Source organism: Carassius carassius, chromosome 31 (assembly GCF_963082965.1).
Source record: "Carassius carassius chromosome 31, fCarCar2.1, whole genome shotgun sequence".
Taxonomy (NCBI): Eukaryota; Metazoa; Chordata; class Actinopteri; order Cypriniformes; family Cyprinidae; genus Carassius; species Carassius carassius.
In genome coordinates this window covers 16,241,755-16,268,370 of record NC_081785.1, presented here as the reverse complement: position 1 = coordinate 16,268,370, position 26,616 = coordinate 16,241,755, and the positions used below count along the sequence as shown (strand labels likewise).

Here is a 26,616-nt window from a genome sequence, read left to right as displayed (position 1 = left end):
CAGCTCTGCTAATGTAACAGTTTTATGTTAGTTATATTTATTCCAGTGCTGTTGTAAACAAAGCCCCTTTGTTCTTGTGTTATCCTTGGACCAGATATCATTACTGTGGCAGATTTACAAATAGTTTCTTTCAAGACTACAACACTTCAGAAAAAAATTAAATAAAATATAGCTTGAAAAAAAAAAAAAAACCACCACCATATTTCTTAAACTGGTTGATTTATATTATCTCTATTAAAATTGAATTCTCTTCAAAAGACAAGCAACATTCTAAAGAGCAGATGTTAAATGTGAGTAGCCTTACATAAAAAATACATTTTATTCATTTATTTGTAACAAAAATGTACAGTACATTTTTGTAAATAAATAAATAGATTTTAAATAAATTATATTGCACTGATGTAAATGTATTGGACACGTTACATTTTCTGCTCATGCTTTTCCTCCTCTTTGGAGTGAACTAAGGTGAAGAACTGGGAATCATGTAGGTCATAGCGTCCCTGTGAGGTGCATCGGGATTAAACAACAGCACTAGAATGCTAAGTCCGACTAACAAATCAGTTGGTAAATAAGTGGTCTTTCACCTGTACATCTATGGGAGTAAAGAAGCACAACAGACACAGGACATACTGGGAAAGGAAGGATCCACCAATTTCATCCTCATGCTCCAAGCTAATGTGACATGCACATGATTTGGGCTGAAATCTTACAGCATTATTGTTGTTTCCCTACTACAACTTTTAACATCAACATGTATTTTACATTATAAACAGGACAGATGTGTGTCATAGTATAAACAGTGTCGTAGCTGTATGTCAAACTCTGCTGTTACTAAGTCTTTGTTGGAGTCCAGAGGCTTCTCCGTGTGTCTTAAGCGTAATCCTCACTGAGAAGGGAACTCTGCAAATGCGAGGTAACTCTCCAACTCCAACTAATGGCAATGTGAAGCTGATCAACTTAAAACAAGGGAACATAGTTAAGTTTCGGCCTTAAGGAGTCATTTGTTGGTTTTTGATGAAATCTTGAGGGTGAAAACACTTTTGTGGTGCCACAATGATATTTGTACTTCAGACATTCTGATAGCATATTTAAACTGCCCTGACAATTGTTTTAATGCACATTTAATAATCAAAAAAATTAATAAATATATAATTAATACAAATTCAACAAACAAAACACCACAACAACCAATCAAAACAAACACAAAGAATGTTCATTTAAAAAAAAAAGAAGAAGAAGAAGATTTAGATGGCACAATGAAGATGAAAACAATCTGTTTATGGCATATCTCAGACACGATGTGGAGATTGTGTTTGTAATGGAAACCATGTGAGATGCACTTGTGTGTGGGCATACACTCCTACTTGATATTCTTGAGCAGCGATGTGCGAGCATTAACCACTGCTTTAAAGGCATCCTCACTGCCTGGGGCCACACACTTGTCCGGGTGCAACAGTACAGCCAACTTCCTGTATGCCTTGTTAACTTCCTCCCTACAAGCACAAAATGAGAAAAACCTGTTAGTGTCATGTTGCACACATCAAATAGACTTTTAAAATGATGATATGGCAAACCACTGTGGTCCCACTAAAGAGGGATCACAGCGAAGAATCAGCTAAGGAACTAGCATTGTGATTGGCTGGGAATGAGAAATGACACAAGCTCATGATTGGTTTCTCAGGGTGTTGGGGAAATCTCAAAGAGGTTAATTAAGCTGGCAGGAGAGAATTTAGGGATGGTAAGTGGATTGAAGGCATTCTCTAATGATCTGACCCACGTGAATAAACCAGCCAAGCTAACACAAATGGCAGTGTTGCATCAATAATACTGAGACAATAGAATTCATTGGGAAATAACAGTATCAAACTTGTTGCTTGCTATTAAGCATCTGACATTCTGTTAAATATTTCAGAGAACAGGAGAGTAAATACTTAATGGTTATTAAAGTAACATAAAACACATTATGTCCTCTGTCACTGGTGGGGATTCCGTATGTGCGAAAGATGGGAACACATTAACTTATAAACATCAATTGACTCTTATAACTTAAGAGAGGTTAGGTGGGGTTTAATAAAACAGAGCCAAATCAACATGCTAATCCAAATGCAACACAAGGCCTAAACAATGGACATCTGCTATTTTTAAATGCCCAAAAACGTATAGATTATTAGTGCTGCAATCCTGATTTTTGATGGCATGATATCTGGAGTACATTGTTTACAAACAAGCTTTTTATTGCTGGTTAAAACTTTAGAGAACAAAGCCTAGTGGCGTACTGTATAAAATATAGTACATTCAATATTTACATTTATTTTATTATTATTAAACTATGTGATATATTACATTTTTGGCATTTTATCAGCCATCAGCAACCATGCATGCTTTTTTAAATATCCACACTATTTTTTTCAGTCCACCATATCACCATCAAATAAATTTCTAATATACAAAAAATAAATTATACAATACATCAGTTGTATAACATTGTCAAATCACTGGTCAGGCATTAACAAAAATGGGATGCATTGCATTAGACAAATTCATATATTCACCATATATACACACACACTACTGTTTAAAAGTTTGGGGTCAGTTAGATTTGTTTTTAAATAAATGAATACTTTTATTAAGCAAGGATGCATTAAAATTGACAGTAGAGACATTCATAATGCTACAAAAGGTTTCTATTTCTATTTACAATAAATGCTGTTCTTCTGAACTTTCTATTCATCATTGTGAAAAAAAGATTCCACAAAAATATTAAGCAGCATTACTTTTTCAACATCGATAATAATAAGAAATGTTTCCTAAGCCACAAATCAGCATATTAAAATGATTTCTGAAGGATCATGTGAACACTAAAGCCTGGCGTAATGACTGCTATGCCAACACAGGAATAAACTGTATTTTAAAACATATTATACAAGAAAATAGTTATTTTAAATTTAATACTATTTCACAATATTACTGTTTTGAATATTTTTGATTAAATAAATGCAATCTTGGTAAGCATAAGAGGCTTCTTTCAAAGATGGGTAAATGGCATGAAGTAGAGTGTAGGAAATCTATCATTTAATTAATTTACCACGATACTGTGCAACAGAGACTATTATACAGAGCAACAGTTAATATCTAAATAGCAATTAATCCAGAGTATGATAAACAAAAGTTCAGCAGCACTAGCAAACACGTTTAGCATGCAATTTACCTTGTGGCCCCAGGTTTAACCCCCAGCATATCCCAGCTGTCTTTGCTGTTACGGATGCGTCTGATGGTGTCGGCCTGTTCTTTAGTAAAACCTACATTGACCTCTGGAGTGGGTCTCTTCCCTCCATTTTCACACATGTCAGTTATGGATGAGAAAAAGGACTGTGGAGGTGGACACACATTAAATAAACAACAGTCAACAGAATGACAGGGGTGTAATCTGTAGACGCCCATGAGAGCAAATACCTGAAACATTTCATTGATGCCTTCACCACTCTGAGCAGAAGTTTCAAAGTAGTGAAATCCTCTGCTCTCGGCCCAAAGTTTCCCCTCACTCTCATCCACAACTCGTCTTTTCGTCAGGTCAACCTTTATGGGTGAGAGACCACACTTTATAACAGTCTCTCTCTTATGTTAAATCACAGATTACACATTTAAGCGCCTGCAGCACCTTGTTGGCACACACGACGAAGATGATGTTCTCCATGTTGGCCTGTGAGCCCATTTCCTGCTTCATCTCTGTGAGCCAGCTGTCCAGAGCGTCAAAACTCTCCCTCAGTCCAACATCATAGACCAGAATCACCCCCTGAGAGTCCTTATAAAACTCATTGCGGACCTGTAAAACACCCCTCATCAATTCCCCCCAACATCAGACTCTCACAGCCATCACAAGCAAATAACCTGTGACCAATTTCTATACATGGCAACAAGAAAAATACTAAATGCTGATGCCATAAGGTTCTCCAGGGAGGAAATTACATGGACAGCAGCTCAATACTACCACACTGTGGTTAGTCTGATGTACTCATAAAGCTATAACAAAAAACTATTCTTAATTTCATTGTGTAATTAAAAGAGCCATTTGTTTACACATTTTTTACATTAATTTGAAACACACTTAATCATGTGCATACACATACAACTATAAAATAAATCAAGCAATACCTCATAAAAGAAAGGATGTCCAGCCATATCAAAAATGTTTACTTTTATCTCCCTGTCTCGAACCTGAACCCTTGAGGTGAAGAAAACCAAAAGAAACAAACAAAACATTTCATTTTCATTCCATCAGTGAATCTCTCTAATTGTACTTTATTAATAGACACAACTGTCTTTTGCATCTAAAAATACGTTTTTTTTGTCCTTTTAATATTAAACATCCATGCAAAATGGTAGATACAATCAATGAATAAATAAATAAATAAATACAATTAAATGATAATATTTCCAGCCAGTAGAACCTGGTGTTTATGTGCCATTGATATGATCAGAGTTACATTTAAATTACATTTATTCATTTAGCAGACGCTTTTATCCAAAGCGACTTACAAATGAGGACAATGGAAGCAATCAAAATACAACAAAAAGAGCAATGAAATTAAGTGCTATAACAAGTCTCAGTTAGCTTAAACGCAGTACACGTAGCAAGTGCTTTTAAATAATATAATAAATAAAAAGAAAACAGATAGAATAGAAAAAGAATAGCGCAAGATAGTGTTAGAGGTCTTTTTTTAATAGTATTGTACATATAGAACTGTTTAATAAATGAAAAGAAAATAGAATACAAAAAGATTAGAAAGGTAGTTTTAAAGAATAGATTTTTTTAAAGAATAGAATTAGAATAGTGAGTGCTAAAGTTAGAGGGTCAAATAAAGATGGAAGAGATGTGTTTTAAGCCGATTCTTGGAGATGGCTAAGGACTCTCCTTGGATTGAGTTGGGCAGGTCATTCCACCAGGAGAGTTGAATGAAATTCTTGCCTTCTGCCTTTTGAACCTCATATTTAATAATAATTACAAATAGAAATCATTTGTCAAGTCCACATCACTTACTTGGTTACACCATAATCTATCCCAATAGTGGCTAGATACTTGGGCACAAACCTCTTCTCACAGTACCGTTTAATAATACAGCTCTGAAACAATAAACAAAAATATTATGAAATATTACATGCTTTAGGAAACCTCGTATGCTACTGTACCTACTGTGCAGGATAACCTAAAAACAATATCATACTAAATGAATAGCTCCTAAATGAAACAAACAGATTACTAACAAAAAATATATTTGCAGTATCAGTATCCATGTACATCAAATACATAATAAAACATGTATAAGGGGAAGGCAGTTAGTTCTTAGAGAGAACATTAAGTGAACATCAAACTACTGATACGTTCAAACACATGTATCATTAACACACAGATCATCTTAACAAACACATGTAAAGAACCACCTGATCTATGAAGTCTGTATGGTTCACAACAGTCTATTCTTACCTTCCCCACCTCTGCATTTCCCAAACTAATGACCTTAACCCGTAAAGACTTCTTGTTTTCTCGCCTCTTCTGAACATTCGTGTCCATATTGCACTTATTCGCAAACCTCGTTCAAAGGAGAAGATGAAATATCACTAGAATTCACGTATGTTTATGTCTGAGTCGGTCCGTGGACACAGTGAGCAGCTGACTGTGTGGCTAACAGAGAGCCAGTGTATCACGAAATATCACGGATAACATTTTTTTCCTTAAACCCAATGTACATTTCACGCATGTTTTCCCCCGGACAAAAAACGCATATATTTTAGGAGGTAAAATTATTTAATCTCGACATGCTAACGAGCTAGCTGCGCTAGCAACGACTATTTGCTTAGCTACACGATTAAAAACAACAGATTCAACAGAGACTTGTAAAAAAATATATATATATATATATGTATATATATGTAAACTAGTGGTCTTAAAACAGCGTTTTACATTATATATTTCATAAAGACGTTAAAGTCAATTATAAGAAATAAGAATATTCTGTGTAATAAAAAAAAACTGGGGGAATTTATAGCAAACAGATTAGGGTTTCTATGGCAACCGCAACCCTCATATACAGATTCGACAGAGGGGAGTCAATAGGCGATGTCCGCTTCGTGAACAAATAATTTGAAGAGGAAGAAACGGTTGAATCGGTTCACAAGCTGTTCTCGACTCACTCACCAACTAAATCAAAAACTCTATCATGTCCGACTCGTGATTTGTCGAGAAACGATGAGCAAGCTGATTCATTTAATTTTCAGTGAATCGAAAATTTGACATATGGAGCGAAAAGTAAGTTACTTTTAAAGCTGATTTGTGTGCTCACGACTTAATACGGTCGTTTGATCATCACGCATATAAAAAAACGAACATACGAGTTGTTTTAATAAATTACATTTTATTAAATTGCCAAGCAAGCTTTAAGAGTTTAATATAAGTGCAGTCTGGGACACATAAACACACTTAATAAAACAAGCATTAACAAGAATATTTGGTTACAAATAGCTTAATTGTAATGTTTTAGAAGGGTAAATATGGGTAGATTAATTACATGAAAAAGGTAATGACCTATGGTATTGACAAGAACCGTATGATTTAGGATTTTATTTTTTGAATCGGTTCTTTGAATCTAATTGTTCAGAAGAACCGATTCGCGGAAATCACTAGAGTCAATTAGAAGAAAATTCAAACTACATAAAAAAAATATAAAAAAAAACAAAAAAAAATTCTGTCAAATTGACAATTCATTTATTGTCCTAAAATAGATCTTAAAGGCAACGAGAGGGATATAAAAAACTGCTGGAACACTATAAATGAGCCAAGTGAGTGACAATGGGATGGAGAGAGAGTGCAACAAACCAATAGGCAGGAAGGAAAGGAGGTGGTTTTAGACTCTCATTAACATACATAGCCAACAGTGGATGTAACTTTACAGCTCTAAAATTAACAGTCAAGTACTCCCATGATTTTCCAAAAAGGATTCAGATATAGATTTGGTTATAAAAGTATAGATTAGTCTCATTAGTTATTCTGATGAGAATAGTCAAGAAGATGCAACTTCCAAGTTTTCCAAATATTTCAGGTGTTCCAGATTTTTCAAGACGACTACTCGTGGATTGCAGTACACTGTTGGACCATCAAGTTGGAGGTGGTAAGCTAATTTTTAGGCTATATAATTTTTTTTCTTCTTCTTTTTCTCCATGCTATTGTTTTCATTTATAGCACTTTAAATACATTTGATGTTTTGAAATAGCCTGATTATTCATTAATTTAATCCATGAATTATTGATATAGGAATGCTCATACAACATTTAGCAACTGCAAAAAATAGTAAATGGTATTTGGTAATATGCTGCTATAAATCAACCATGTTTTCATTAACAATTCCCAGCTGTGTGTCTAAAACTGAAACACGTTCAGATTAACACTGAGCCGTTTCACATGCCATGGATCAGACGCTAGAGCTTCTCCCAGGCCAGACAAGAAAATGCACAGTAGTATCCTGATACTAGGTTTCTTTTAAATACACCATTTCTGACTTAGGTTTCTTTTAAATAAGGATTTATTATTATTATTATTATTTGTTGCTAAAAATAGGACATAATAGTAAAACTAAAACAACATGCATTATAAATTAACAATTCAAAACTGAATTTCCTTCTGTACAAAATATTCCTTTTTCTCTTTAAATCAGATAAAATATTAAAACCTCTAGACAAAAAAAAATCAATGTTTTATTAGACTCTCTTTATAGCAGTCAAAAAATAATGCATGTTTTATTCATTATAAAAACAAAAAAGACAACAGAAAATAACAGGCAACAATCAAATACTACTAGAGAAAGTGAGGAACAGGAGGCGGGGTTAGTTGACTGACGCATTGCTGCACCAATTGATTCCTTCCCTCTCTCATCCTGTGTCTTCACACTTTCCATCTCTCTAACGCCCTCCTCATCTCCCTCCCTCTCTGCCTTTCTCATTGTTAAATGGTCAGGAGGTGTGTGAGTGTATTCATCTTGGCTGAGGAGGGGCTGCATGTGAGCAGGAGTGTGTGTGAGTGCGTATTCATATTCGTATGCATGTGTGTGTTCACCTGTGTGTTAAATCAGCATTGTTCCAGACAGAGGGAAAGCTGTGCCGCGCTGTTTGGAAAATCCAAGGTCATTGGAGCCTGGTCACATGCGCTGTATGAGAGCGTGCATGTGTGATTGAGTGTCTGTGAGAGCGTCTCTCTCTCTCTCTCTCTCTCTCTCTCTCTCTGGCTATGTGACAGAGAAAAAGGCTTTAGGCAAAGAACAGAGAATTTCATCAGGTTTTCCATCAATGTACGGTAAGGGCAATTGTGTGAGTGTGTGATTTTGTGTCTAAATTATAATTCCCTGCCTGTGTTTAGGAAGGAAAGATTCATGTGCATCACAGGAGATCATGGCAGTGACAGCAGAATGATGCTGAAGCAACAGATTGCATGCAGTATTGCAGCTGTGCTCTATTAATTGTGCATATTTGATTTCAGGCTTTACCGATTTAGCTTCATCCACACTACTTTGCACCGAATACTCAAACACACAGATCTACTGCAACATTCATTTATTTCCTCTAAAGCATGTACACATATTATATTGCCTGCTGTATTCATATTATTTCATCTGACCAGCATGTTGAGGATGTTTCAAACAAACTACAGGCAGTCAGGCTGGGACTTTGATTTCTCACAGCGTGGATGCCTTAGAGATGACTGGCTTTAGCACTTCAAAACCAGATCGATTGCATTTTTAACAGCCTGAGAATTTTTCAGCCAGATTTCTCCACTCGTGCTAGGAAAAAATAGCTTTTTGAGATTAAGTCAGTTCCATATGCTGATCTATTATGCTATGCATCTTATACTTAAGGAGTTCAAAAGATTATTTAATCAGCAATGAGATATCATTTAATATTTTTCCAGTAGTCTAGAATAACAAAACTGATTTGTGTGTGTGTGTGTGTTTTATATTGATTATATATATATATATATATATATATATATAATCATATAGAGAAAAAAGTTTACAATGTTACAAAAACAATTTTTATTTCAAATAAAAGCTGTTATTTTAAACTTTCTATTCATTAAAGAATCCTGAAAAAAATATGTAACATGGTTTCCACAACATTATTAACTGTTTTTAACATTGAATAGTACTGAGAAAAGTTTCAAAATCAGTATATTAGAATAATTTCTGAAGGCTCATGTGACACTGAAGTCTGCAGTAATGACTGCTGAAAATACAGCTTTGCCAGGAAATACAGCTTTGTGCAGGAGTAAACTGCATTTTTAAATATATTTAAAAGACATTAGTTATTTAAAGTTATAATATTACTTAACAGCATTATCTTTTTTTACTGTGTTTGTGATCAAATAAATGCAGCCTTAGTCAGCATAAGAGATTTCTTTTAAAAACATAAAAATATGTACAGAACCCTAAATTTTAGGTCATTAGTATGTCATAAACGATTCTTTATTTTATTTTTCTTAATCCTACATTTTTGTGTTGATCCCAGTTTAAATTAGATTTTTAACCACAGTTTTCAATATATTTTCAGATATTTGGACCCTTACTGCATGTTATTTAGATTGACATTTTGTCCTCAACTGCAAATGATTTTGTAGGATGATATGTAATGTTTTATTAGCAATATAAAAAAAAAAAAAATTAACTATATCCTAAAGCTTCTTCAAAAAGGCACAACATTGTTCTCATACAGAGTCCTGAGTATGCAAATGATAGTTTTAGATTAACTACTAGATGCTCATAAGTAGAGCTCACAGTGACAAGGTTAAAGAAGTAAATGAATAGATAACATTGTTCGAAGTTCGCTTTCTGTATTTCTGCTTTTTCACTGTGACACCAACGTATGAGATTGAGTCTCTTTAATATTTTGTCCCGTTTTGGGCAATCTGAAGGGATATGGCATCTGTGATGGCTAATGTGCTAAATATAGCAGTCATTTCAAGAAGCTCTCACAATTCAGGGGAAATGTATTTAGAGTGACTGCGTCATGACGAGAGAGACAGTGCCCGGAGTCTGTGTTTCGGAAAGATTGATTTTCCATACTGAGTTTGATTCATTCACATGCATAGTGAGTTGTGTGTTATGTAAAGCCCTGTTAAAGCTGGATGTCTTCTAGTATGCCTATGGCAGCTTGGAGGATATCATATCAGCCATAGTAGTACATCCCAGCACGACTAGTTCTTTATTATGACATAATCTTCTTTGTCACAGTGCCAGCTATAGCCTTTGTTTTGCAGCTTATGCAGATGGTAGATGTGCGTGTCAACAATGAGAGTTGTTCCTGGCAACAAAGTATGCACTTACTTCCCTAGTGTTGATAACACACTCCTGGTTTAAATTATTTAGTTGTTTTTGCTTTCTGAGTGTAACATGTTAACATTTATTTATTATAGTTGTCATTATACAGCATTCTGATATAGCAAGTTAAAATAATAAATCTAAAAGCACATATTTTTGCCTATGTGCTTAGTTGGTGTCAGATGATTGTGCCAGGTGAATGATAGAGGTGAGTACACAGCCATAAGAGAATTATGGGGGTTGTATAAACCAGAGGGAACTGTTACCACCCTGTCTGAGAAGAATCAGAAAGCGCTTGCATTTAATAAATGTAGCTAATACAGTACTAGTAAAACAGTTCCTGTTGCTGCTCTTGTATGGAGTTCTGATTTATAAACTCGATATTTACTTCATGCTATACTTGAAGATGATTATAAAGATCTTCGGTAGGAGCACAAATGCTCGGGACAGATCATTTAGATTTCTTGCAAATCACTTGTTTGTCGAAAACTTAAATAGAAATGTTTACGATTTATTTTTTGTCTCCTACTTCTCTTAAAATTGCCTAATGATTTATTGACAGTACATTCATGCATTTAGCAGAAGCTCCAAAATATTTGAGGAGAATTCACTCTTTACACTTGATCATAATTAACTCCCTGGAAACTGAGCTAGACTAAGCAACATGGTTCATAACAATTAAATAAAAAACTAATGATAAATTTATTGTTTTAATGCACTGATGTTTTACTAGTTTGAATCGGTTTATTCAATTTTGATCTTTATTAAATTATAAATATAATATAAAATATAATAAATAAAAACAAAACAACTTTTATGTGTAGTATTATTTTATTATTACAAATAATTTAATAAAATTGATAAGAAATGTGGTATATTTATTTATTCATTTTGTATTATATATATATATATATATATATATATATATATATATATATATACACACATGACAAGTAAAAATTGATTGCCTGAATACACTGTAAGTCGCTAAATGCATAAATTTTAAATGCATATATATACTGTATGCATGGCTATCATTCAAAACCAATTAAATCTATTGTTTTGAAAGTATTTTCCAAAACGACAGCTCAACAGTAAAACCACATTTCAATTAAAATGCACAGCAGTACATGTAGATGGCTGATTGTTTGTCATTTTTAAGTGATTGCACATTTCAGTTGTTAATGACCCTGTTTTTTAACTGCACAATCACTCTAGGAGTGAGAAACTTGGAGAGCGTGAGAGGATTCACTGCAGTCTTGAGTGTGTGGGTGGAAATTTTCAGTGTCGACTGTCAGGGGTTTTTTCTTTCACTTCTGCTTCAGTTGCTTTAGGCGTAGAGGTGTCACGCTGATGTGTCAAAACACTAGCAGGAAGGCCAATGTGTGACTCACACTCTAGCTCCTCTCCCATCCATCCAATCGCAGTGTAATTGCCAATCACAATCTTGGTGAACGGCAGCTTGACAGTAGCTAGTCGCATAGCAGGCTTGAGTAAATAAACCTATGCTGAACTTGTATTGCATTTAAAATAAAAAATTTGAGTGAGTTTTGTAGACTGATGCTCTTACTGATATAGTTTAATATCTGTCTGCTCTATACACACTATTACATATTGTGTGTGATCTGATCGTTAATATTTGTTGACTAGAATGAAAAGCCTGTGTCAGTTTTGTGTGGGTGGTTGAACGCTGCTGTCTGATCGCTCTACTTGCCCTGGTTTGTTTACTTTCCTCCATGACGAAGCTCTTCTCTATGGTAATGGTGTAAACAGCCTTGTCCTTCCCAGGGGTCCTGCCAAGGTGCTGCCTAATAAATCATATTAAATAAAAAAAAAGATGTTTAAAATGGATGGATGGTGTATAGTTATAGAGTATAGATGGATGGAGTTGAGTATATACCTACAGCTTACAATAAGGTTAAGAAAATTAACCTAAGTGTTGCTATTGTTAACTAAAACAAAATATATTCAAATTATTTTTGGTCACTGATATTAAGCTGAAATAAAATGTAAATATTAGATGAAAAACTAAAAAATGTTGCCTTGGCAATCAAATGAAATAAATAAGTTTAGGTTGCAGTGCTAAAATTAATAAAACTAAAACTTAGAAATAATTTAAAGCTAAATAGAAATAGAACTAAAAATAGATAAAATAAAAAAAAAACATAAAATTACTCAATTGTAAATGTAAACTGAAAATATAAAAATAAAAGCTGATTTAAAATAATAAATAATTAAATACAAAAAAGAAAAGAAAATTCTAAATATTTAATTAAATAAAAGCTTATGTTTACCAGAGTTCATATTACCTAGTGCAGTAACTAATGTAAACATATTCAATCTTATTTTAAAATTAAAATATTGTTATTCTCCTGAAATCATTTGCAACAAATTGATGACAATCGATGAATTATCCTTGTTACCACTTTTCCCTGTGATTTACAGTGTGTTTCTTTATATTTCTGAATAAGTTTCTTAAAACCAAAACAATTGTAAATGCTTTCAACAGATTATTTTCAAATCCATTTAACTGGCACACCAAGCTGCAGACGTTTCCTAAATGCAGATTAATTCCTTTCCCCTGAATCGACTGGCCTTACTTACTAGATTACAGCACACGGGTCTACTTTATTTAATGTGTCGATGCAATAAATAAACCTCACCTTGAGTATAATTACAAAGACTCTTGATCAATACTGCCCTACATACCGGAGATGAGATAAACAAAGGGGTCTGGAGAGATAACCTTCCAAACTTCCTTTTCCTTCACGTATATTATTTCTGTCCTTGTGTGCTCAGTTATTGTGTTAGGGTCTTCTTTTGTATTGCTGCCAGTCTAATTCACTTTCTCCCATTGTTTCAGGTGTTTGTGGATGCTGTGGGGCACTAAGACCCCGTTACAAGAGGCTGGTGGATAACATCTTTCCGGAGGACCCTGAGGTAAGGTCAGAGGAAATAAAAGCCGCTGAGCCAGAGAAAGGGATGCTTCACTAGGTTTCGAGTGGTTATCAGTCATCAGTGATCAATGCAGTGATGTAGACACAGGCTTTCAGTGACATTCATTAGTTTTAAAACCACTGTGACAGATCTGCTGCATGCTCACCTGATTGCATTCATCTGTTTTTACAGATTAGTTTGTCTGTTTCAGAGATTTTCATACTCAGGGTTGGAAAATATTAGAGAAAACCAATAATTTATACATCGTATTTTAAAACTTGTTTAGGAAATAAAAAGGTGTGTGTGTGTGTGCGTGTGTTTAATGTCTTGCAACGTATACATACATTTTCATCTTTAGCTTTCTCAGTACTCATTAATGAATCGAATTTCTATTCACGATTACAATTATGGATGCCGCAATTACGTAATCGTTCAAAGCAGCAATTAATTTGTTCAAAGTCCACTTATGTTATTCTGCGTGCTTGAGATGCATTTTTTTTCTTTTTACATGTTATCCTAAGGGTTTTTCTCATTTTTAAAATTTACATAAATAAATCTTTTTATGTCTTTCTCTAATGTTCTCTCTTTGCAATGTTCTCTTGCTCTCTGTCTGTCTGCTGTCTTGTCTTTTTGTGTAAAGGATGGTTTGGTGAAAGCTAACATGGAGAAGCTTACTTTTTATGCCTTGTCCGCTCCGGAGAAACTAGACCGTATCGGTGCCTACCTGTCAGAGAGACTATCCAGAGACGTTGCCCGGCATAGATATGGGTAAAAACAAAAATTGGAAGAAAGTGCAGTGATTGTTTCTGTCCGGCTCTGTGATTTATACCTGCTTTAAGAATCTGTGGTCATCACTGGGCAGTATCATGTTTGTGTCTCACAGGTATGTTTGTATTGCTATGGAGGCTTTGGACCAGCTACTGATGGCCTGTCACTGTCAGACTATAAACCTTTTTGTGGAGAGTTTCCTTACTATGGTGCGCAAGCTGCTGGAGGCAGACAAACCCAATTTACAGATCCTGGGCACTAACTCAGTGAGTGGAATTTACTGCCTTTACTCTCTAGTCAAATTCACTTACAGACCCTATTGATGTAGTTACAGATTTAGAATGCCATGTGAAAATGATCACTTGATAAATCTAGCTTGAGTCTTTGAAACTTTGAACTTTTTATGTACTTTTACTTTATTTTATTAGTTCTGTATTAAAATATTGCACTTATTCCATTACTTACTTCAGGCCCTCTTCATTCAGTATAATGCCATTCCATCTAATGTTATTTCCTTTTACATGACAAGCTTTTACAACAAAGATGAATTTATCCTCTGTACAGTAATGTGAAACTTCAACATGGTCCCTGAAAGCTTAGCACCAGCCCAACTCAATTGCTTATGATAATATATAGAGTTCTCAAGTTCAAAACCGCTCACATTTGATGCTTCCGAAATATAAGATTAATAAGAGATTACTTTCACAGACAGAGGCCAGATGGGGCAGGGCTTAAACCGTGTTGCCAATAAATGTTGAAAGATGTGTGCATTTTTTTTTACAGAATTTACGGGTTATGCAGTGTCTTCATCTGAGCTTAAAAGCGTGAAGGTTCTCTCTGTAGGTTTTGTGTTGGTGATTTTGGTGATTGGCAAATTTGCGTAATCAGTCTTCTGCAATATTGGTTGTTTGGCTTCTAAATGCCCCTTGAATTTTTATAGTTTCATGTTCTTGGCAGCCAGTAATTAACAACATTTTATTGCAAAAACCATGTGAGACACACACAATATATATATTCCGATTTTTCCGGAAGTGCACCGGCCTGCACATACTACATTGTAATCATTTGCTATATCATTTGTGTGGAAGTATTTCGAAATCTGTGCATAGGACACGTGCAGCAGTTCATCACTGGAAGTGCAGAGCTAGATACATGTCTAAGGCACATATAGCAGGAAGCGAACAGACGTTGGTGTACTGGCGCACAAATAAGAGCCTTTCCTGCGCATACTGAAGCTGCGCGAGCGTACTGTACCTGTCCGCGCCCTGCACAAGCGGAGACAGTGAAGGGATGTTCAGCTCAACTTCTCACCTGTTGGATGAGAAACGAAACAGACTAAACATGCAAACATCTGAAGACAAGAACTCCAAGGCACTCGAATATCTCAGTGAAAAAATTAAAAAGCCTTTATTACATTCTTGGTTTGCTTTTTTTTAAAATGCTGATATTATTATATTTATAATGATAGTTTCACACTTTATGACTTTTGTGTAAGAGATGCAATTTGAATTTCCTTTCTTTTTTTTTCTTTTTTTACCTCTCTCTCTGAGTTGCTTTACACAGAGTGACCAGGTGTTTCTAATTTGATTAATTAGCTGTTGTTAAATGAACTGAGACATTGTTTGTAATACACACCCTGATGAAGGCATGTAGCCGCAACGCGTAGGTGTACCTCTCACCATTTTTAAAAAAAAGCAAGCCAAGAATGTAATAAAGGCTTTTTAATTTTTTCACTGAGATATTCGAGTGCCTTGCAGTTCTTGTCTTCAGAGATTTACTATCCCACAACCAAAGAGCACCGAGACTTTATACCCCATGCAGCACTTTTGTTTTTGCATTACTTTAAACATGCAAACATGTTTGAAAAGCCATAAGTAAACGTCAGTTCTGTACAGGACAATTATTTTTATGTTACCTTAATATTACATTGACTTAATTTGATTTAAAAATCACCTGCTGTAGCACACTGAAAAAAGTGTTTCATTCATCCAATTAAAAAAGTGTAGGGTAATGATTCACATCTATGTTTTTTAACTTGAGACAATAGTTATTTATTTTTCACTGGCTCAAGTAAAAAAATATAGAAGTGAATCTACCCTAATTGTTTTTTTTTTTTTTTTAATTGGATGAATGTAACACTTTGCATCGTTGTTTAATTCGCATTATTTGATTTGAACATTTTGGAATAATGTATTTATATAGCATACTTTTATTTAGTCTCACTGGTAAAGACCTTTTTTAAATTTAAAACCAAATTTAAGAACTAAAATACTGAATGCTGATTAAGAAACCTCTTATTGAATGTGTGTTGATTGTATTGTTTGGACTGTAGAACTATGCAGTTGTTGCCTTTAATTTCACATGGTTACAGTTAATCTTTTCATTTAAGGCCAGTTCAATGTAGTTTCAACCCAATTCAAAAACAAAAGTAAATGCTGATGTCTGTGCCATCTATGTTTGTATTGAATGTAGTCTACTTACTGTGCAGTTACTGCCGTTAATTTCAGATGGTTACAGTTATTGTTTTCAATAGCCAAAAGCCAGTTTGGCCTATTAAATACCAAATAAACATCTTGTTTCTGCATACTTTCCTTCTTTCTTGTTTGTTGCTTAAAGAAAAAAAAAAAACGGAAAATCGGTATCGGAATCGGCCATGAAAATCATGATCATTAGTTAGTAGAATTAGTTCATTTCTCTTGGTTCAAAAGTGCGACTTATAGTCCGAAAAATACGGTACATGCATTTAATTAACATTTAACATTAAAAATTAGCAAACCATACCTCAAACTCATTAGCCGTAAATATATGTGACCGGTCTTTCTATATTTTTCTGCTCTTTCTCTTTAAGTTTGTGAAGTTTGCGAACATAGAGGAGGACACACCGTCATACCATCGTAGCTACGATTTCTTTGTCTCACGCTTCAGTGAGATGTGCCATTCCAGTTACGAGGATCCAGATATTCGCACAAAGTGAGCACCTCATTCCATTTTTTCTTTTTCAAATTATTATTACACCCAAAATTATGTTGAAAATTTAGTTTTTTTTTTGTATTATACAGTTTTAACATAAACCATAAAGTATGATGATTCACACTTTATTTTAACGTTCAGTTCTTATTATTAACTAACAATTAACTACAACTTTTGTGTCAGTAAACACATATTTAATGCTTACTAGTTAGTAAGGTGGTTGTTAGGTTATATTGTTTAGCATTAAGGATTTATTATATGGTCACATAGAATATGTGATTTATAAGTACTAATAAACGGAATATGCTGGTAATATGCATGCAGCATGATAAGCAACTAGTTAATAGTGAGAATTTGCCCCTATGCTAAAGTGTTCATCTTATGCATAGTTGTCAGTTGAAAATGAAACAGGTAAGATTTCTGTAATAGTACTAATAAACAAAATGCATTAATCTTAAATTAATTTTAATATATACAGATCATATTTAATATAAATAAGCTGTAGAATCAATAGATATCGCTTTAAAAGTTACTACATTTGACCTCACATGTTCAACTCTCTATTGCTAGATTATGTTAAAACTGTGTAATCTAAATGGATGAAAAATATATGTGCAATTCAATATATATATTAGATTTAATATATGTAACTTAGAATTTTTTTTTTCCACAAGAGTAATCTCTTACATATTACTCTTACTTATTTTAATTTCTTAGACTTGAAGTTAAATATATTATAATATTATAATGATACCAATATGAAATTATATTATGAATAATAAGAATGTTAAATTAATAAGCAATTAATTAAACAGTATTATTTATAATTATATGATTTACTGGAAACATCAAGGCTTTGTATTAATAGAGCAATTGGGATATTCAAAAAGGAAATGCATGAGTATGTGCACATCCATGTACAAGTATGTGTGTGTGTGTGTGAGAGAGATTTTGCCACATACTGATACAATTTAATCTTTTCTGCTAAGGGATAGAGTAGAATATGATTAGAAATTAAATCTGCTTTTGATATAAAAGGATTTTTTCCCCCTTTGTGATTTAATAATTCATGCATCAGAATTGCGCCATGCTGTGCACATTAATAAAAATAGCAATATATAAATCCATGTCTCATAAATGTGACTGAAGTATGTTTGGGCTGTGTGTGTGTGTGTAAGGATTCGTATGGCAGGGATCAGGGGTCTTCAGGGGGTGGTGAGGAAAACTGTCAATGATGAACTGCAGGCAAATATCTGGGAGCCTCAACACATGGACAAAATCGTGCCATCTCTCTTGTTCAACCTCCAACAGGAAGAAGGCGTAGAGAGGTCTGAAACACACTTACACGCTTGTACACACAATCACACGCGAAGAGAAATTGACACTTTTAGTCTAATGGAAGTGTGAATTTTCTTTCAGAGAAACAGCATCTTGCTAATAGCTATTAGCCAGTCAGTGTGATAACCTAATGAACTCCTAATCGAATGCTAATGACAACTGTGATATAACAGTAGACTGACTACAATTGAGGTGCAATAAAAAAGTCATTTTTCTAGAAGCTGCCTTACTGCTGTAAACCTAATAAACCCAAAGCCCGAGGGTCAGAAGCAGACCATGAAATCTGAACTGAACTATGAACTCAGAACCATAAAACTCTTCACATCTTCACCTCTGTGGAAATAGCTGACCAACAACAATCGGCCTATTGATTCAGCCCTGATGTGTGTGTCTTCTATTTTTGATTCCTACTGATAGGTCTCCTTCCCCAGAGACAGAGAAGGACAAGGAGAGTCCAGTGGAGCTGACAGAGAGATGCTTTCGAGAGCTGCTAGGACGAGCGGCCTATGGCAACATCAAGAATGCTGTGAAACCTGTGCTCATGTGAGTGTTTATGCACTACCCTGATTAAACACAAGAGGACAGCACAGAGAGACACATTAAGTATACCAGTTTAGTCTACTACTGTAAAAGTGCAATTGCAGAGTGTATAAGTACATAAATATGTAAAGGTACTTGTGGTAAACTTAGCATGAAATTAATGTATTTCAAATACATTTTAGTATATTTAGTTTTCATTAGGGGCAGTAGAAATATAGCATTGGAATGAAGAAAAAGAATTAAACAAGTTGTCCTCATTGTTAGCCTGAAACAATCTACACAGTAAAAGTAAGTGTAGTGTCAGTTACGCCAGTGTATTTTTTGAATTGCTTTGCCTGCTCTTTACTGCTTTAGTTCTGTTTGCTGAAGCTAATCATTAATTCACTTATTTCCAGGCACCTGGATAACCATTCACTTTGGGAGAGCAAAACATTTGCAGTCCGCTGTTTCAAAATCATTATGTACTCCATTCAGGTAGATGCAAACAACTGTGCTGAAATTTGTGTGTAAAAGTATCTGACACAAAATACAATGGAAGACACACTTTTGAGGAGCATGGCCTATTGCTACTAAATAATTATGTGTTCGAGGACATATTTAAACATCTTTAGAATATCTTAACTTTGAAAGTCTCAGAACACTAGTGAAACTATTTTTATATTTGCATTATTACATATTTTCTACAAATTATCTCATCAGCTCAACAGTTGGAGTTAAAAATCTCATAAATGTATTAATGAATTCTTATTGATTCGACATAATAACATTTCTTTATATATATATATATATATATATATATATATATATATATATATAAAAAGAGATGTTTGTTCATCAGTGTTACGGTAATATTAACTCGTCTACTGCTCCTCCTCAGTCCCAACATTCACATCTGGTGATTCAGCAGCTGTTGGGCCACTTGGATGCCAACAGTAAGAATTCAGCCCGAGTGCGTGCTGGGATAGTGGAGGTGATCTCAGAGGCAGCTGTTATAGAGGCCAGTGGATCCATAGGTACCAGATCATCTTTTGACCATTAGAGGGAGCACTAAAACCATCTCAGTAGACGAGCACTTTAAATGATTTCTGTCTGATAATACTTGTCCATTTTTGTTATTTATTATCTTTTTCCTTCAGAAGAAAAGTGATATACACACTTCTTATTTCAAATGTATCAGTGTTTATATGTTTGAGAAATAATTAGATTTTATACACTAGAAATCATACGCATTGACAGTGTTCCCTAATGCAGTTTTGGCTCTGTGCCGTACCGCTCCACAGGGCCCACAGTACTGGAAGTGTTTAATACTCTACTGAAGCAGCTTAGACTCAGTGTGGACTACGAGCTTACAGGATCCTACGACTCTTTTGCAAACATGGGCTCCAAGGTCATTAAAGTACACGAGGAGAGACAACTCCAAGAGGCCGTCATCAAAACTGTTGGTGGGTGAACACTGAATGTTTGTGAGGAAATCCTGCAGTCGTGGCAGTCAGATATTTTCATAAAATGACCATGGCTAAACTGTATAACTGGCTTGTCTCAGATTTCCTACATAGCTGTGCTCAGCTTCATATCAGCCCACATTCTTCAAATTATGACAATTTTATCTCAGTATTTAAATAGATAGATAGATAGATAGATAGATAGATAGATAGATTTATCAGCTGTGCATTATTCCTCTGTCTTTCTTTGTTTTCAGGCTCATTTTCAAACACACTGCCCCCCTACCAGCGCTCAGAAGTCATGTTGTTCATCATCGGTAAAATTCCTGTGCCAGGCATGTATCCGGCTCTGGGCTCAGCCAACACTGGGTGAGACAGGGTTACAACCTAGATTCTATCAATTAGACATGTTTACGATGTATTTTCTGCTGGCCCAAGAAGAAATGCAAATTTGCTGAGGAATTTAGCAGAAACGCTAACATAGCAAGCTTAATAAGATAAACGCTAACGTAGCAAGAAAATTGTGATTTGTCAATAAGTGTCTGTTTCTGTTTTCAGGGTTGAGGGCAGTAGGATGATCCAGGTTATGCTGCTAAAGTCTCTGCTGCAGGTGAGCTGGTTTGTGTCAGTCATGATCTCACGCTGTGCCATGCGGAGGTCATTTACTCCGCCTGCTTCCATGATATCCACAGTTGCTGATGCAGTCGAAACCCTCTGATGGTCTTGTGTGCCTCTGTTTCTCTATTAGGTTACAGCAGGATTCCAGTCTACAAACATTTTGACAGCCCTTCCCACCTCATTCCTGGAGCCTCTCTTGTCCTTCACTTTGATGGAAGATGCAGAGATCCGTCTCCTCGTTCTTGACATCCTCATCGGCATCATTGATCGCCATGACAACCGGCACAAATTCTCCCCTGTCAGGTCAGGGCGCACTGACAAACTCAAGAAAAATCTAGCAATCTACAATTTCCCTCTTGATAAATGATTAATGCTATGAAATATAGAAGGAACATGTTGTTGTAGTGCCTCTCAAAATTATTTAAAGTTTTTATATATATATTTAAAAATTATTTAAATATATATATATAACAAGTTTTAAGGTTACACTAGAAAACAAAATGGTTTAGAAACAATTTTCACTCAGAAATGAATAGTAAATTTGACAATTACAAAGAAATGCAAAGTAACATATTTTTGAAACCTGAAATGGTATTTATAATTTTCAACAAAAATAACATTTACAGTGTACCTGACAAAACACTTTACATTTACCATAGTATTGTAATGCATAAATCATAAATAATGATTAAAATGATGGCCAAATGACCCTTAAAGATGGCCTGTGTTAATATATTCTAATACCATGCTTAAAATAGCTTGTTTAAAAATGTATTTCGTGCTATCATACATTTCACAGTATGAATTGCTCTTATATATGTTTTGAAAATTGATATTATTTAATAGCACAAAGTGTTTTGCTACAGTAGGTCCCTGAGAGTCACCTAACAAAAGATTTTACAGTGCATTTTGCTATCGTTTTCAACAGAATTATCTCAGATATCTCAGCACTGAAGCTGAAAGTAGACAAGTGCTCCAGGCAGGATAACCTGTTCATGAAGAAACACAGCCACAGGCTATACCGCCACATTTACCTAGCCTGCAAAGAGGAGAGCAGCGTCCAGCGGCATTTTGAGTCTCTTTATACACTGCTGGGGTTGATCTGTGTGGAGCTGGCCAATGAGGAGGTGGTGGTGGACCTGATCCGACTGGCTTTGGCATTACAGGTCATTTCTCTCACCTCTATGATTTGTACATGGCTGTGGGGCTGAATAAATATGCCAATGGACACATAGGGACAGCATAATGATATATGTTAATTAATAAACCTAACACAAGTCGACCTTTACTTGGCATCTCTTTACATTATGCTCAAGTACTCACTGTATAATAATCAACTATATGTCATAAAAGTGTCAAGTGACTATACGTCATAAAAGTTTCAGTACAATAACAATAGACTTTTTTTCATTTCCCCTGATGTGTCCTTTTTCTCAGGACCTGGCCTTGATTGAAGAGGATCTTCCTGTATATACCCGCTGTGCCATTCACGCTCTGTCAGCTGTGTACCTGAACCTCATCAGTCAGCTGACCACAGTGCCTACCTTCTGCCAACACGTCCATGAGGTGAGACCAACTGTCTGTCTGTCCGTCCTTCTGTCGATCCATTTATATTTCTGTCTGTGAATCTATATACTGTATATATAGATCTATCTATCTATCTGTCTCTCTGTATTTTTTCCACAGGTGATTGAGTCAAGAAAGAAACTTGTTCCTTTCCTGCTGCCAGAGAATGTTTTTGTTGAGAGCTCAGAGTAAGAAACACTTACGTAGACTGTTCAAACTACCATAGTGTAAAACTACCACACAGCTTTTCTGCCGTGGTTCACACTAATAAACCAACAGAAATGCATACACGTTTCTTACAAACGTATATACTGGGTAGGGAACATACTATACAGTTTTTACTCAGTTCAGTGTCTTTCAGTGCACTATAACATCGTCCTGGGGACATTTTCAACTGTTATTTGCGGAGCAAATGGTTATGAAAGGCATTAAACCCACAACACATTCAGAGATCTCGTATCCGCCTGGTTTCTGCTAGCTCAGAAAAGTGTACCCATATAAAGCTGAAGAATATCTTTAGCCTCTTTTTCTTTCAGGATCCCGGAGAAGCTGGAGAAGGTTGAGGGAGAGGTGCTGTTTGCGCAGACTAAGATAGCAGAGATACTGGGTGGCAGCGGATACAACACAGAGAGACTGGCCACTGCATACATCCCACAGATCACAGGTCTGACCCTGAGCTTGAGCTTTAAATACAACGAATGATACAATGATACAGTTATATTCCATTAGACACATTCAGTGAGGGCATTTCACATTTAAATGTTATAGTACAGCTGAGCTTTTTTTCTGGAATTCTCCATAACAAAGTACTTTATGAAAATATTATTTTCATAGATGAAGACAGACTGTCCAAGAGGAAGAGTATTGGAGACACTGTCTCCCTGCAGTTAGAGATGGAGTCCAGAAACAGTCCAGAGAAAGAGCAGGTAAAACATCCTCGTCTTCACTACACTGTGTCTGCACACGTGTGTCCACGTTTTAGAATCATATCTAATATCAGCTGTGTTTATTTTTTATTTTTTACCTATGTTCGGTGTCTTTACAGAGATCCACAGCAGAGCAGATAACATTTGAAACTCTTAAACAAGCCATTGGTAAGTCTGCATGATTTGAGAGTATACTTGCATTAACATTGTACACACACTTCCGTTCAAAAGTTTGGGGTCAGTAAGTATATGTGTGTGTATTTTCTATCTTATATATACTATATTCTATTCTGTATATGCACCAAAGAATCCTGAAAAATATTGACATTTAAGACTGGTGTAATGGCAGCTGAAAATACAGAATACAGTTTTAAAAACAATTAAATATATTAAAATTTGAAAGCATTTATTGTAAATTGTATTTTTATTATATCACAATATTACTGTATGTAAGACATCATTTTAATTCATTTTTAAGTCATTTTTAAGTCATTTGTTATATTGACTTTTATAGTGTAGTTATAGTATTGGCGCAGAACTGTCCCTCTGATTAATGATCTCTATAAAAAATTGTTTTAAATCATTCTTATTCAGTAATCACAAATGACTGGAGAAGACATGGTACTAAAAATATATTGATAGTAGCAATATCCATAAATTGAACTTAAATTGAAAATTTGAAAGGGACATTTTCTAGGCTGGTCAATGTCACTTAGCACAGAATCACCTGTGTTTGTGTGTGTGTGTGTGTGTGTGTGTGTGTGTTTGTTCAGTAGACAGTGTGAATGTGGATGAGCAGGAGAGAGAGCGTAGAAGGCAGGTGGTGGAGCGGTTTCAGACCGCCCCGTTTGAGGAGATTGCAGCCCACTGTGGGGCCAGGGTGAGTCTAACATCTAGCTAGCATACACACTCTAATTTTATCATCACAAAGCACAAACACAGCTCTTCTGTTCAGCTCCTACATCTGTTTGCATCGTTTTACTTTGTGCATGAACTGTCTGCTTGTACTATTTCTCTCTAGGCTTCCCTGTTGCAGAGTAAACTCAACCAAATCTTCGAAATCACTATCAGGTACATAATATAAAAAAATTTTCTGTAACATTTTATAAATTAGCTTTCCTAATCATTCAATTGTGCATAAAGTACAAATATTTTAAGTAATAGCCATTTACAAATATGTAGAGTAGGAAACCACTACAGTGGAAAAAGGCTGAATTGTCTGTCTCATGTGATTGACACTTGTTCCATCAGTTTTTTTTCTCTCTCTCTGTTGGATAGGCCTCCACCGAGTCCATCTGGCTCTGTCGGAAACGGTCACGGCCGGAGCCACTCCATACCAGTCTATGAAATGCAGTTTCCAGACCTCTGTGTATACTGAGAGACCCAGGAGCCCTAGTCACCACATACAGCTGTTTTCATCCCACTACAATCGCTCCTTTCTAGTGTAATATCTGACTTTAGATAAGGATTAAGGCTGTACTTTATCCTGAAGTCTATTTATGCCAATAAAGCAAGATTATATACCATATGTTGGTTATATATGCACTTAAAAACTTAGTCTAGATGAAGAAGTCCAGAATTTATCGACAAATGATCGTATCTTGTCTGCTAGCGTAGAGAGCAGAATGAGGTTTTCATGTTCAGGTTACTGTGTAAGTGTGTACAGTCTGTTGTTCAGAGCAAGTGATTGGTACAACTTGTACAACTAAAGAGTAAAGCTGCCTTAAATTTTGTATCTTAAGTTAAGGAAATGTGTCCAAAAATGTCCCAGATGTGTTTCCAAAAACGACGTTCTTTTGTGTCTGTGTGTGTGGGTATGGACAGTTTAACTAAGTAAAAGCTTTGATCGCATGTTTAAACCGTCTCTACATGCTGCAATAACAGCTGTATTTAAAGCAATAATTATTGAATTAAAAAAATAAAACCTTTTGGGTAGAAGCTGAGGAAGCATACAGTAAATACTTAGTTACTAGTTTAACTCAATGCAGTATTCCAGTCAGAACTGATGGCTTAATGTCACTGTGTGTAAGAAAGTAAATGTGTTACATTCACATAGTGAAGTCAGACCTGTATCATTATTCATTATACTCTTATCGCTGCAGTTTCATACGTGGAGGGGTCATGATGTATAAACCACAGTACACACAGAAATAGCTTTCAAACCAAGCAGCTTTCCCTTGAATTAGCATGGCCATCTTGAACCCATTGTGAAATCTGCTTCGGAAATTTTTTTGCCTTTGGCTCAAATTCCAGATTGTGTGTATTCCTATTGGAATTTTGCTATATTCACTTTCAAACCAAGCAGCTTTCTGTAGGTCAATGCATGCCATCTCACAGGAAATTCTGTTGAGGTAATGACATTTTGCCTGCAAATGTGATCACATCTTTTCAGACACTACCTTTAGGGCCTAAAGGGATCGATTATCTACCCCCTTTTTATTTTATTTTATTTTTTATAATTTGTGTGTTTCATTTGTCTTCTGTTGTACTTAAATTTGTAAATAATTTCAAGTTTATATCAAGATTTTGTTATCCTGGATTTAAATGCAGCACTTTAAAGCTCACCGTGTACTGTAAATGTGGTGTATGCTGAAAAATACTTCATGTTGTGTTAATTTCATCTTAATGTGTTCTTGTCTAAAACCACCAGTTTTTTTTTTTTTTTTCCATAAACGCCCTTGGTCTTTTTTGATGTTGTTTGTATTTTAAATCATGAAGTAATTTTTCATGTTGTATTTTATTTTATATATGTTTTTGGTGATTTTTGGTGAATTTATTTGCAAGTATAAAAAACAAGTGGGTTTTATCTTCTCTGTCAATTTGGCTATGATGTTCATCTGATGGAATATTCTAGACTGCTTAATGTGAGGTGATTTTGTATGTATGAAATATAAGAGTTTAGTCTTTCCTTGTCAGCTGCTGCATGCACTGGGTGTTTTGACTGTGCTTTTACTATTTTTCATTCAAGTGAGATCATTACAACATGTGGATAGTAATTAGTCAACATAGTTCCTGTTATGTGTTTTTAGATACTGTCACTGTAAAATGAGGAGACTTCAGAACTGTGTTCTGTGAATGTTTGCCTACATGAAATCGTTAAGTGATGTACATATGTGATGTGGATAATCTGAATATCAATTAAAGACTACTTTT

The 26,616-nt window shown here is 35.0% G+C and overlaps 2 protein-coding genes across 8 annotated transcripts; one reads left to right on the top strand and one right to left on the bottom strand.

The window, feature by feature from the left end:
* Positions 1–312: 312 nt before the first annotated feature.
* Positions 313–6,073, bottom strand: LOC132111658 (dnaJ homolog subfamily C member 27-like). Of its 2 annotated transcripts, none has more exons than XR_009424837.1 (8): positions 5,483–6,073; positions 5,039–5,121; positions 4,153–4,222; positions 3,659–3,823; positions 3,454–3,576; positions 3,209–3,369; positions 585–1,493; positions 313–500 (listed from the first exon to the last, which is right to left on the bottom strand). XR_009424837.1 is itself a non-coding variant. In XM_059519170.1 (8 exons), the coding sequence occupies exons 1-8, from the start codon at positions 5,567–5,569 to the stop codon at positions 953–955; spliced, it is 822 nt and encodes a 273-aa protein (XP_059375153.1). In that variant the 5' UTR covers positions 5,570–6,073; the 3' UTR covers positions 313–952. The 2 variants fall into 2 exon arrangements, 1 of the variants encoding a protein (XP_059375153.1); XM_059519170.1 differs by having other exon boundaries at positions 313–956; positions 1,365–1,493.
* Positions 6,074–6,168: 95 nt separating this feature from the next.
* On the top strand, positions 6,169–26,100 carry LOC132111655 (protein EFR3 homolog B-like). Of its 6 annotated transcripts, none has more exons than XM_059519164.1 (23): positions 6,169–6,304; positions 7,095–7,160; positions 13,222–13,298; positions 13,936–14,063; positions 14,179–14,329; positions 16,912–17,033; positions 18,212–18,361; positions 18,789–18,914; positions 19,307–19,385; positions 19,789–19,924; positions 20,192–20,353; positions 20,611–20,722; positions 20,912–20,963; positions 21,102–21,274; positions 21,900–22,137; positions 22,409–22,537; positions 22,658–22,725; positions 23,074–23,201; positions 23,372–23,463; positions 23,583–23,631; positions 24,237–24,343; positions 24,485–24,534; positions 24,742–26,100. In XM_059519164.1, the coding sequence occupies exons 4-23, from the start codon at positions 13,957–13,959 to the stop codon at positions 24,839–24,841; spliced, it is 2,331 nt and encodes a 776-aa protein (XP_059375147.1). In that variant the 5' UTR covers positions 6,169–6,304; positions 7,095–7,160; positions 13,222–13,298; positions 13,936–13,956; the 3' UTR covers positions 24,842–26,100. The 6 variants fall into 6 exon arrangements, with proteins under 6 accessions (XP_059375147.1, XP_059375146.1, XP_059375148.1 ...); XM_059519163.1 differs by having other exon boundaries at positions 7,095–7,163; XM_059519165.1 differs by lacking the exon at positions 6,169–6,304 and adding an exon at positions 6,799–6,834 and having other exon boundaries at positions 7,095–7,163.
* The last annotated feature ends 516 nt before the right edge of the window (positions 26,101–26,616 follow it).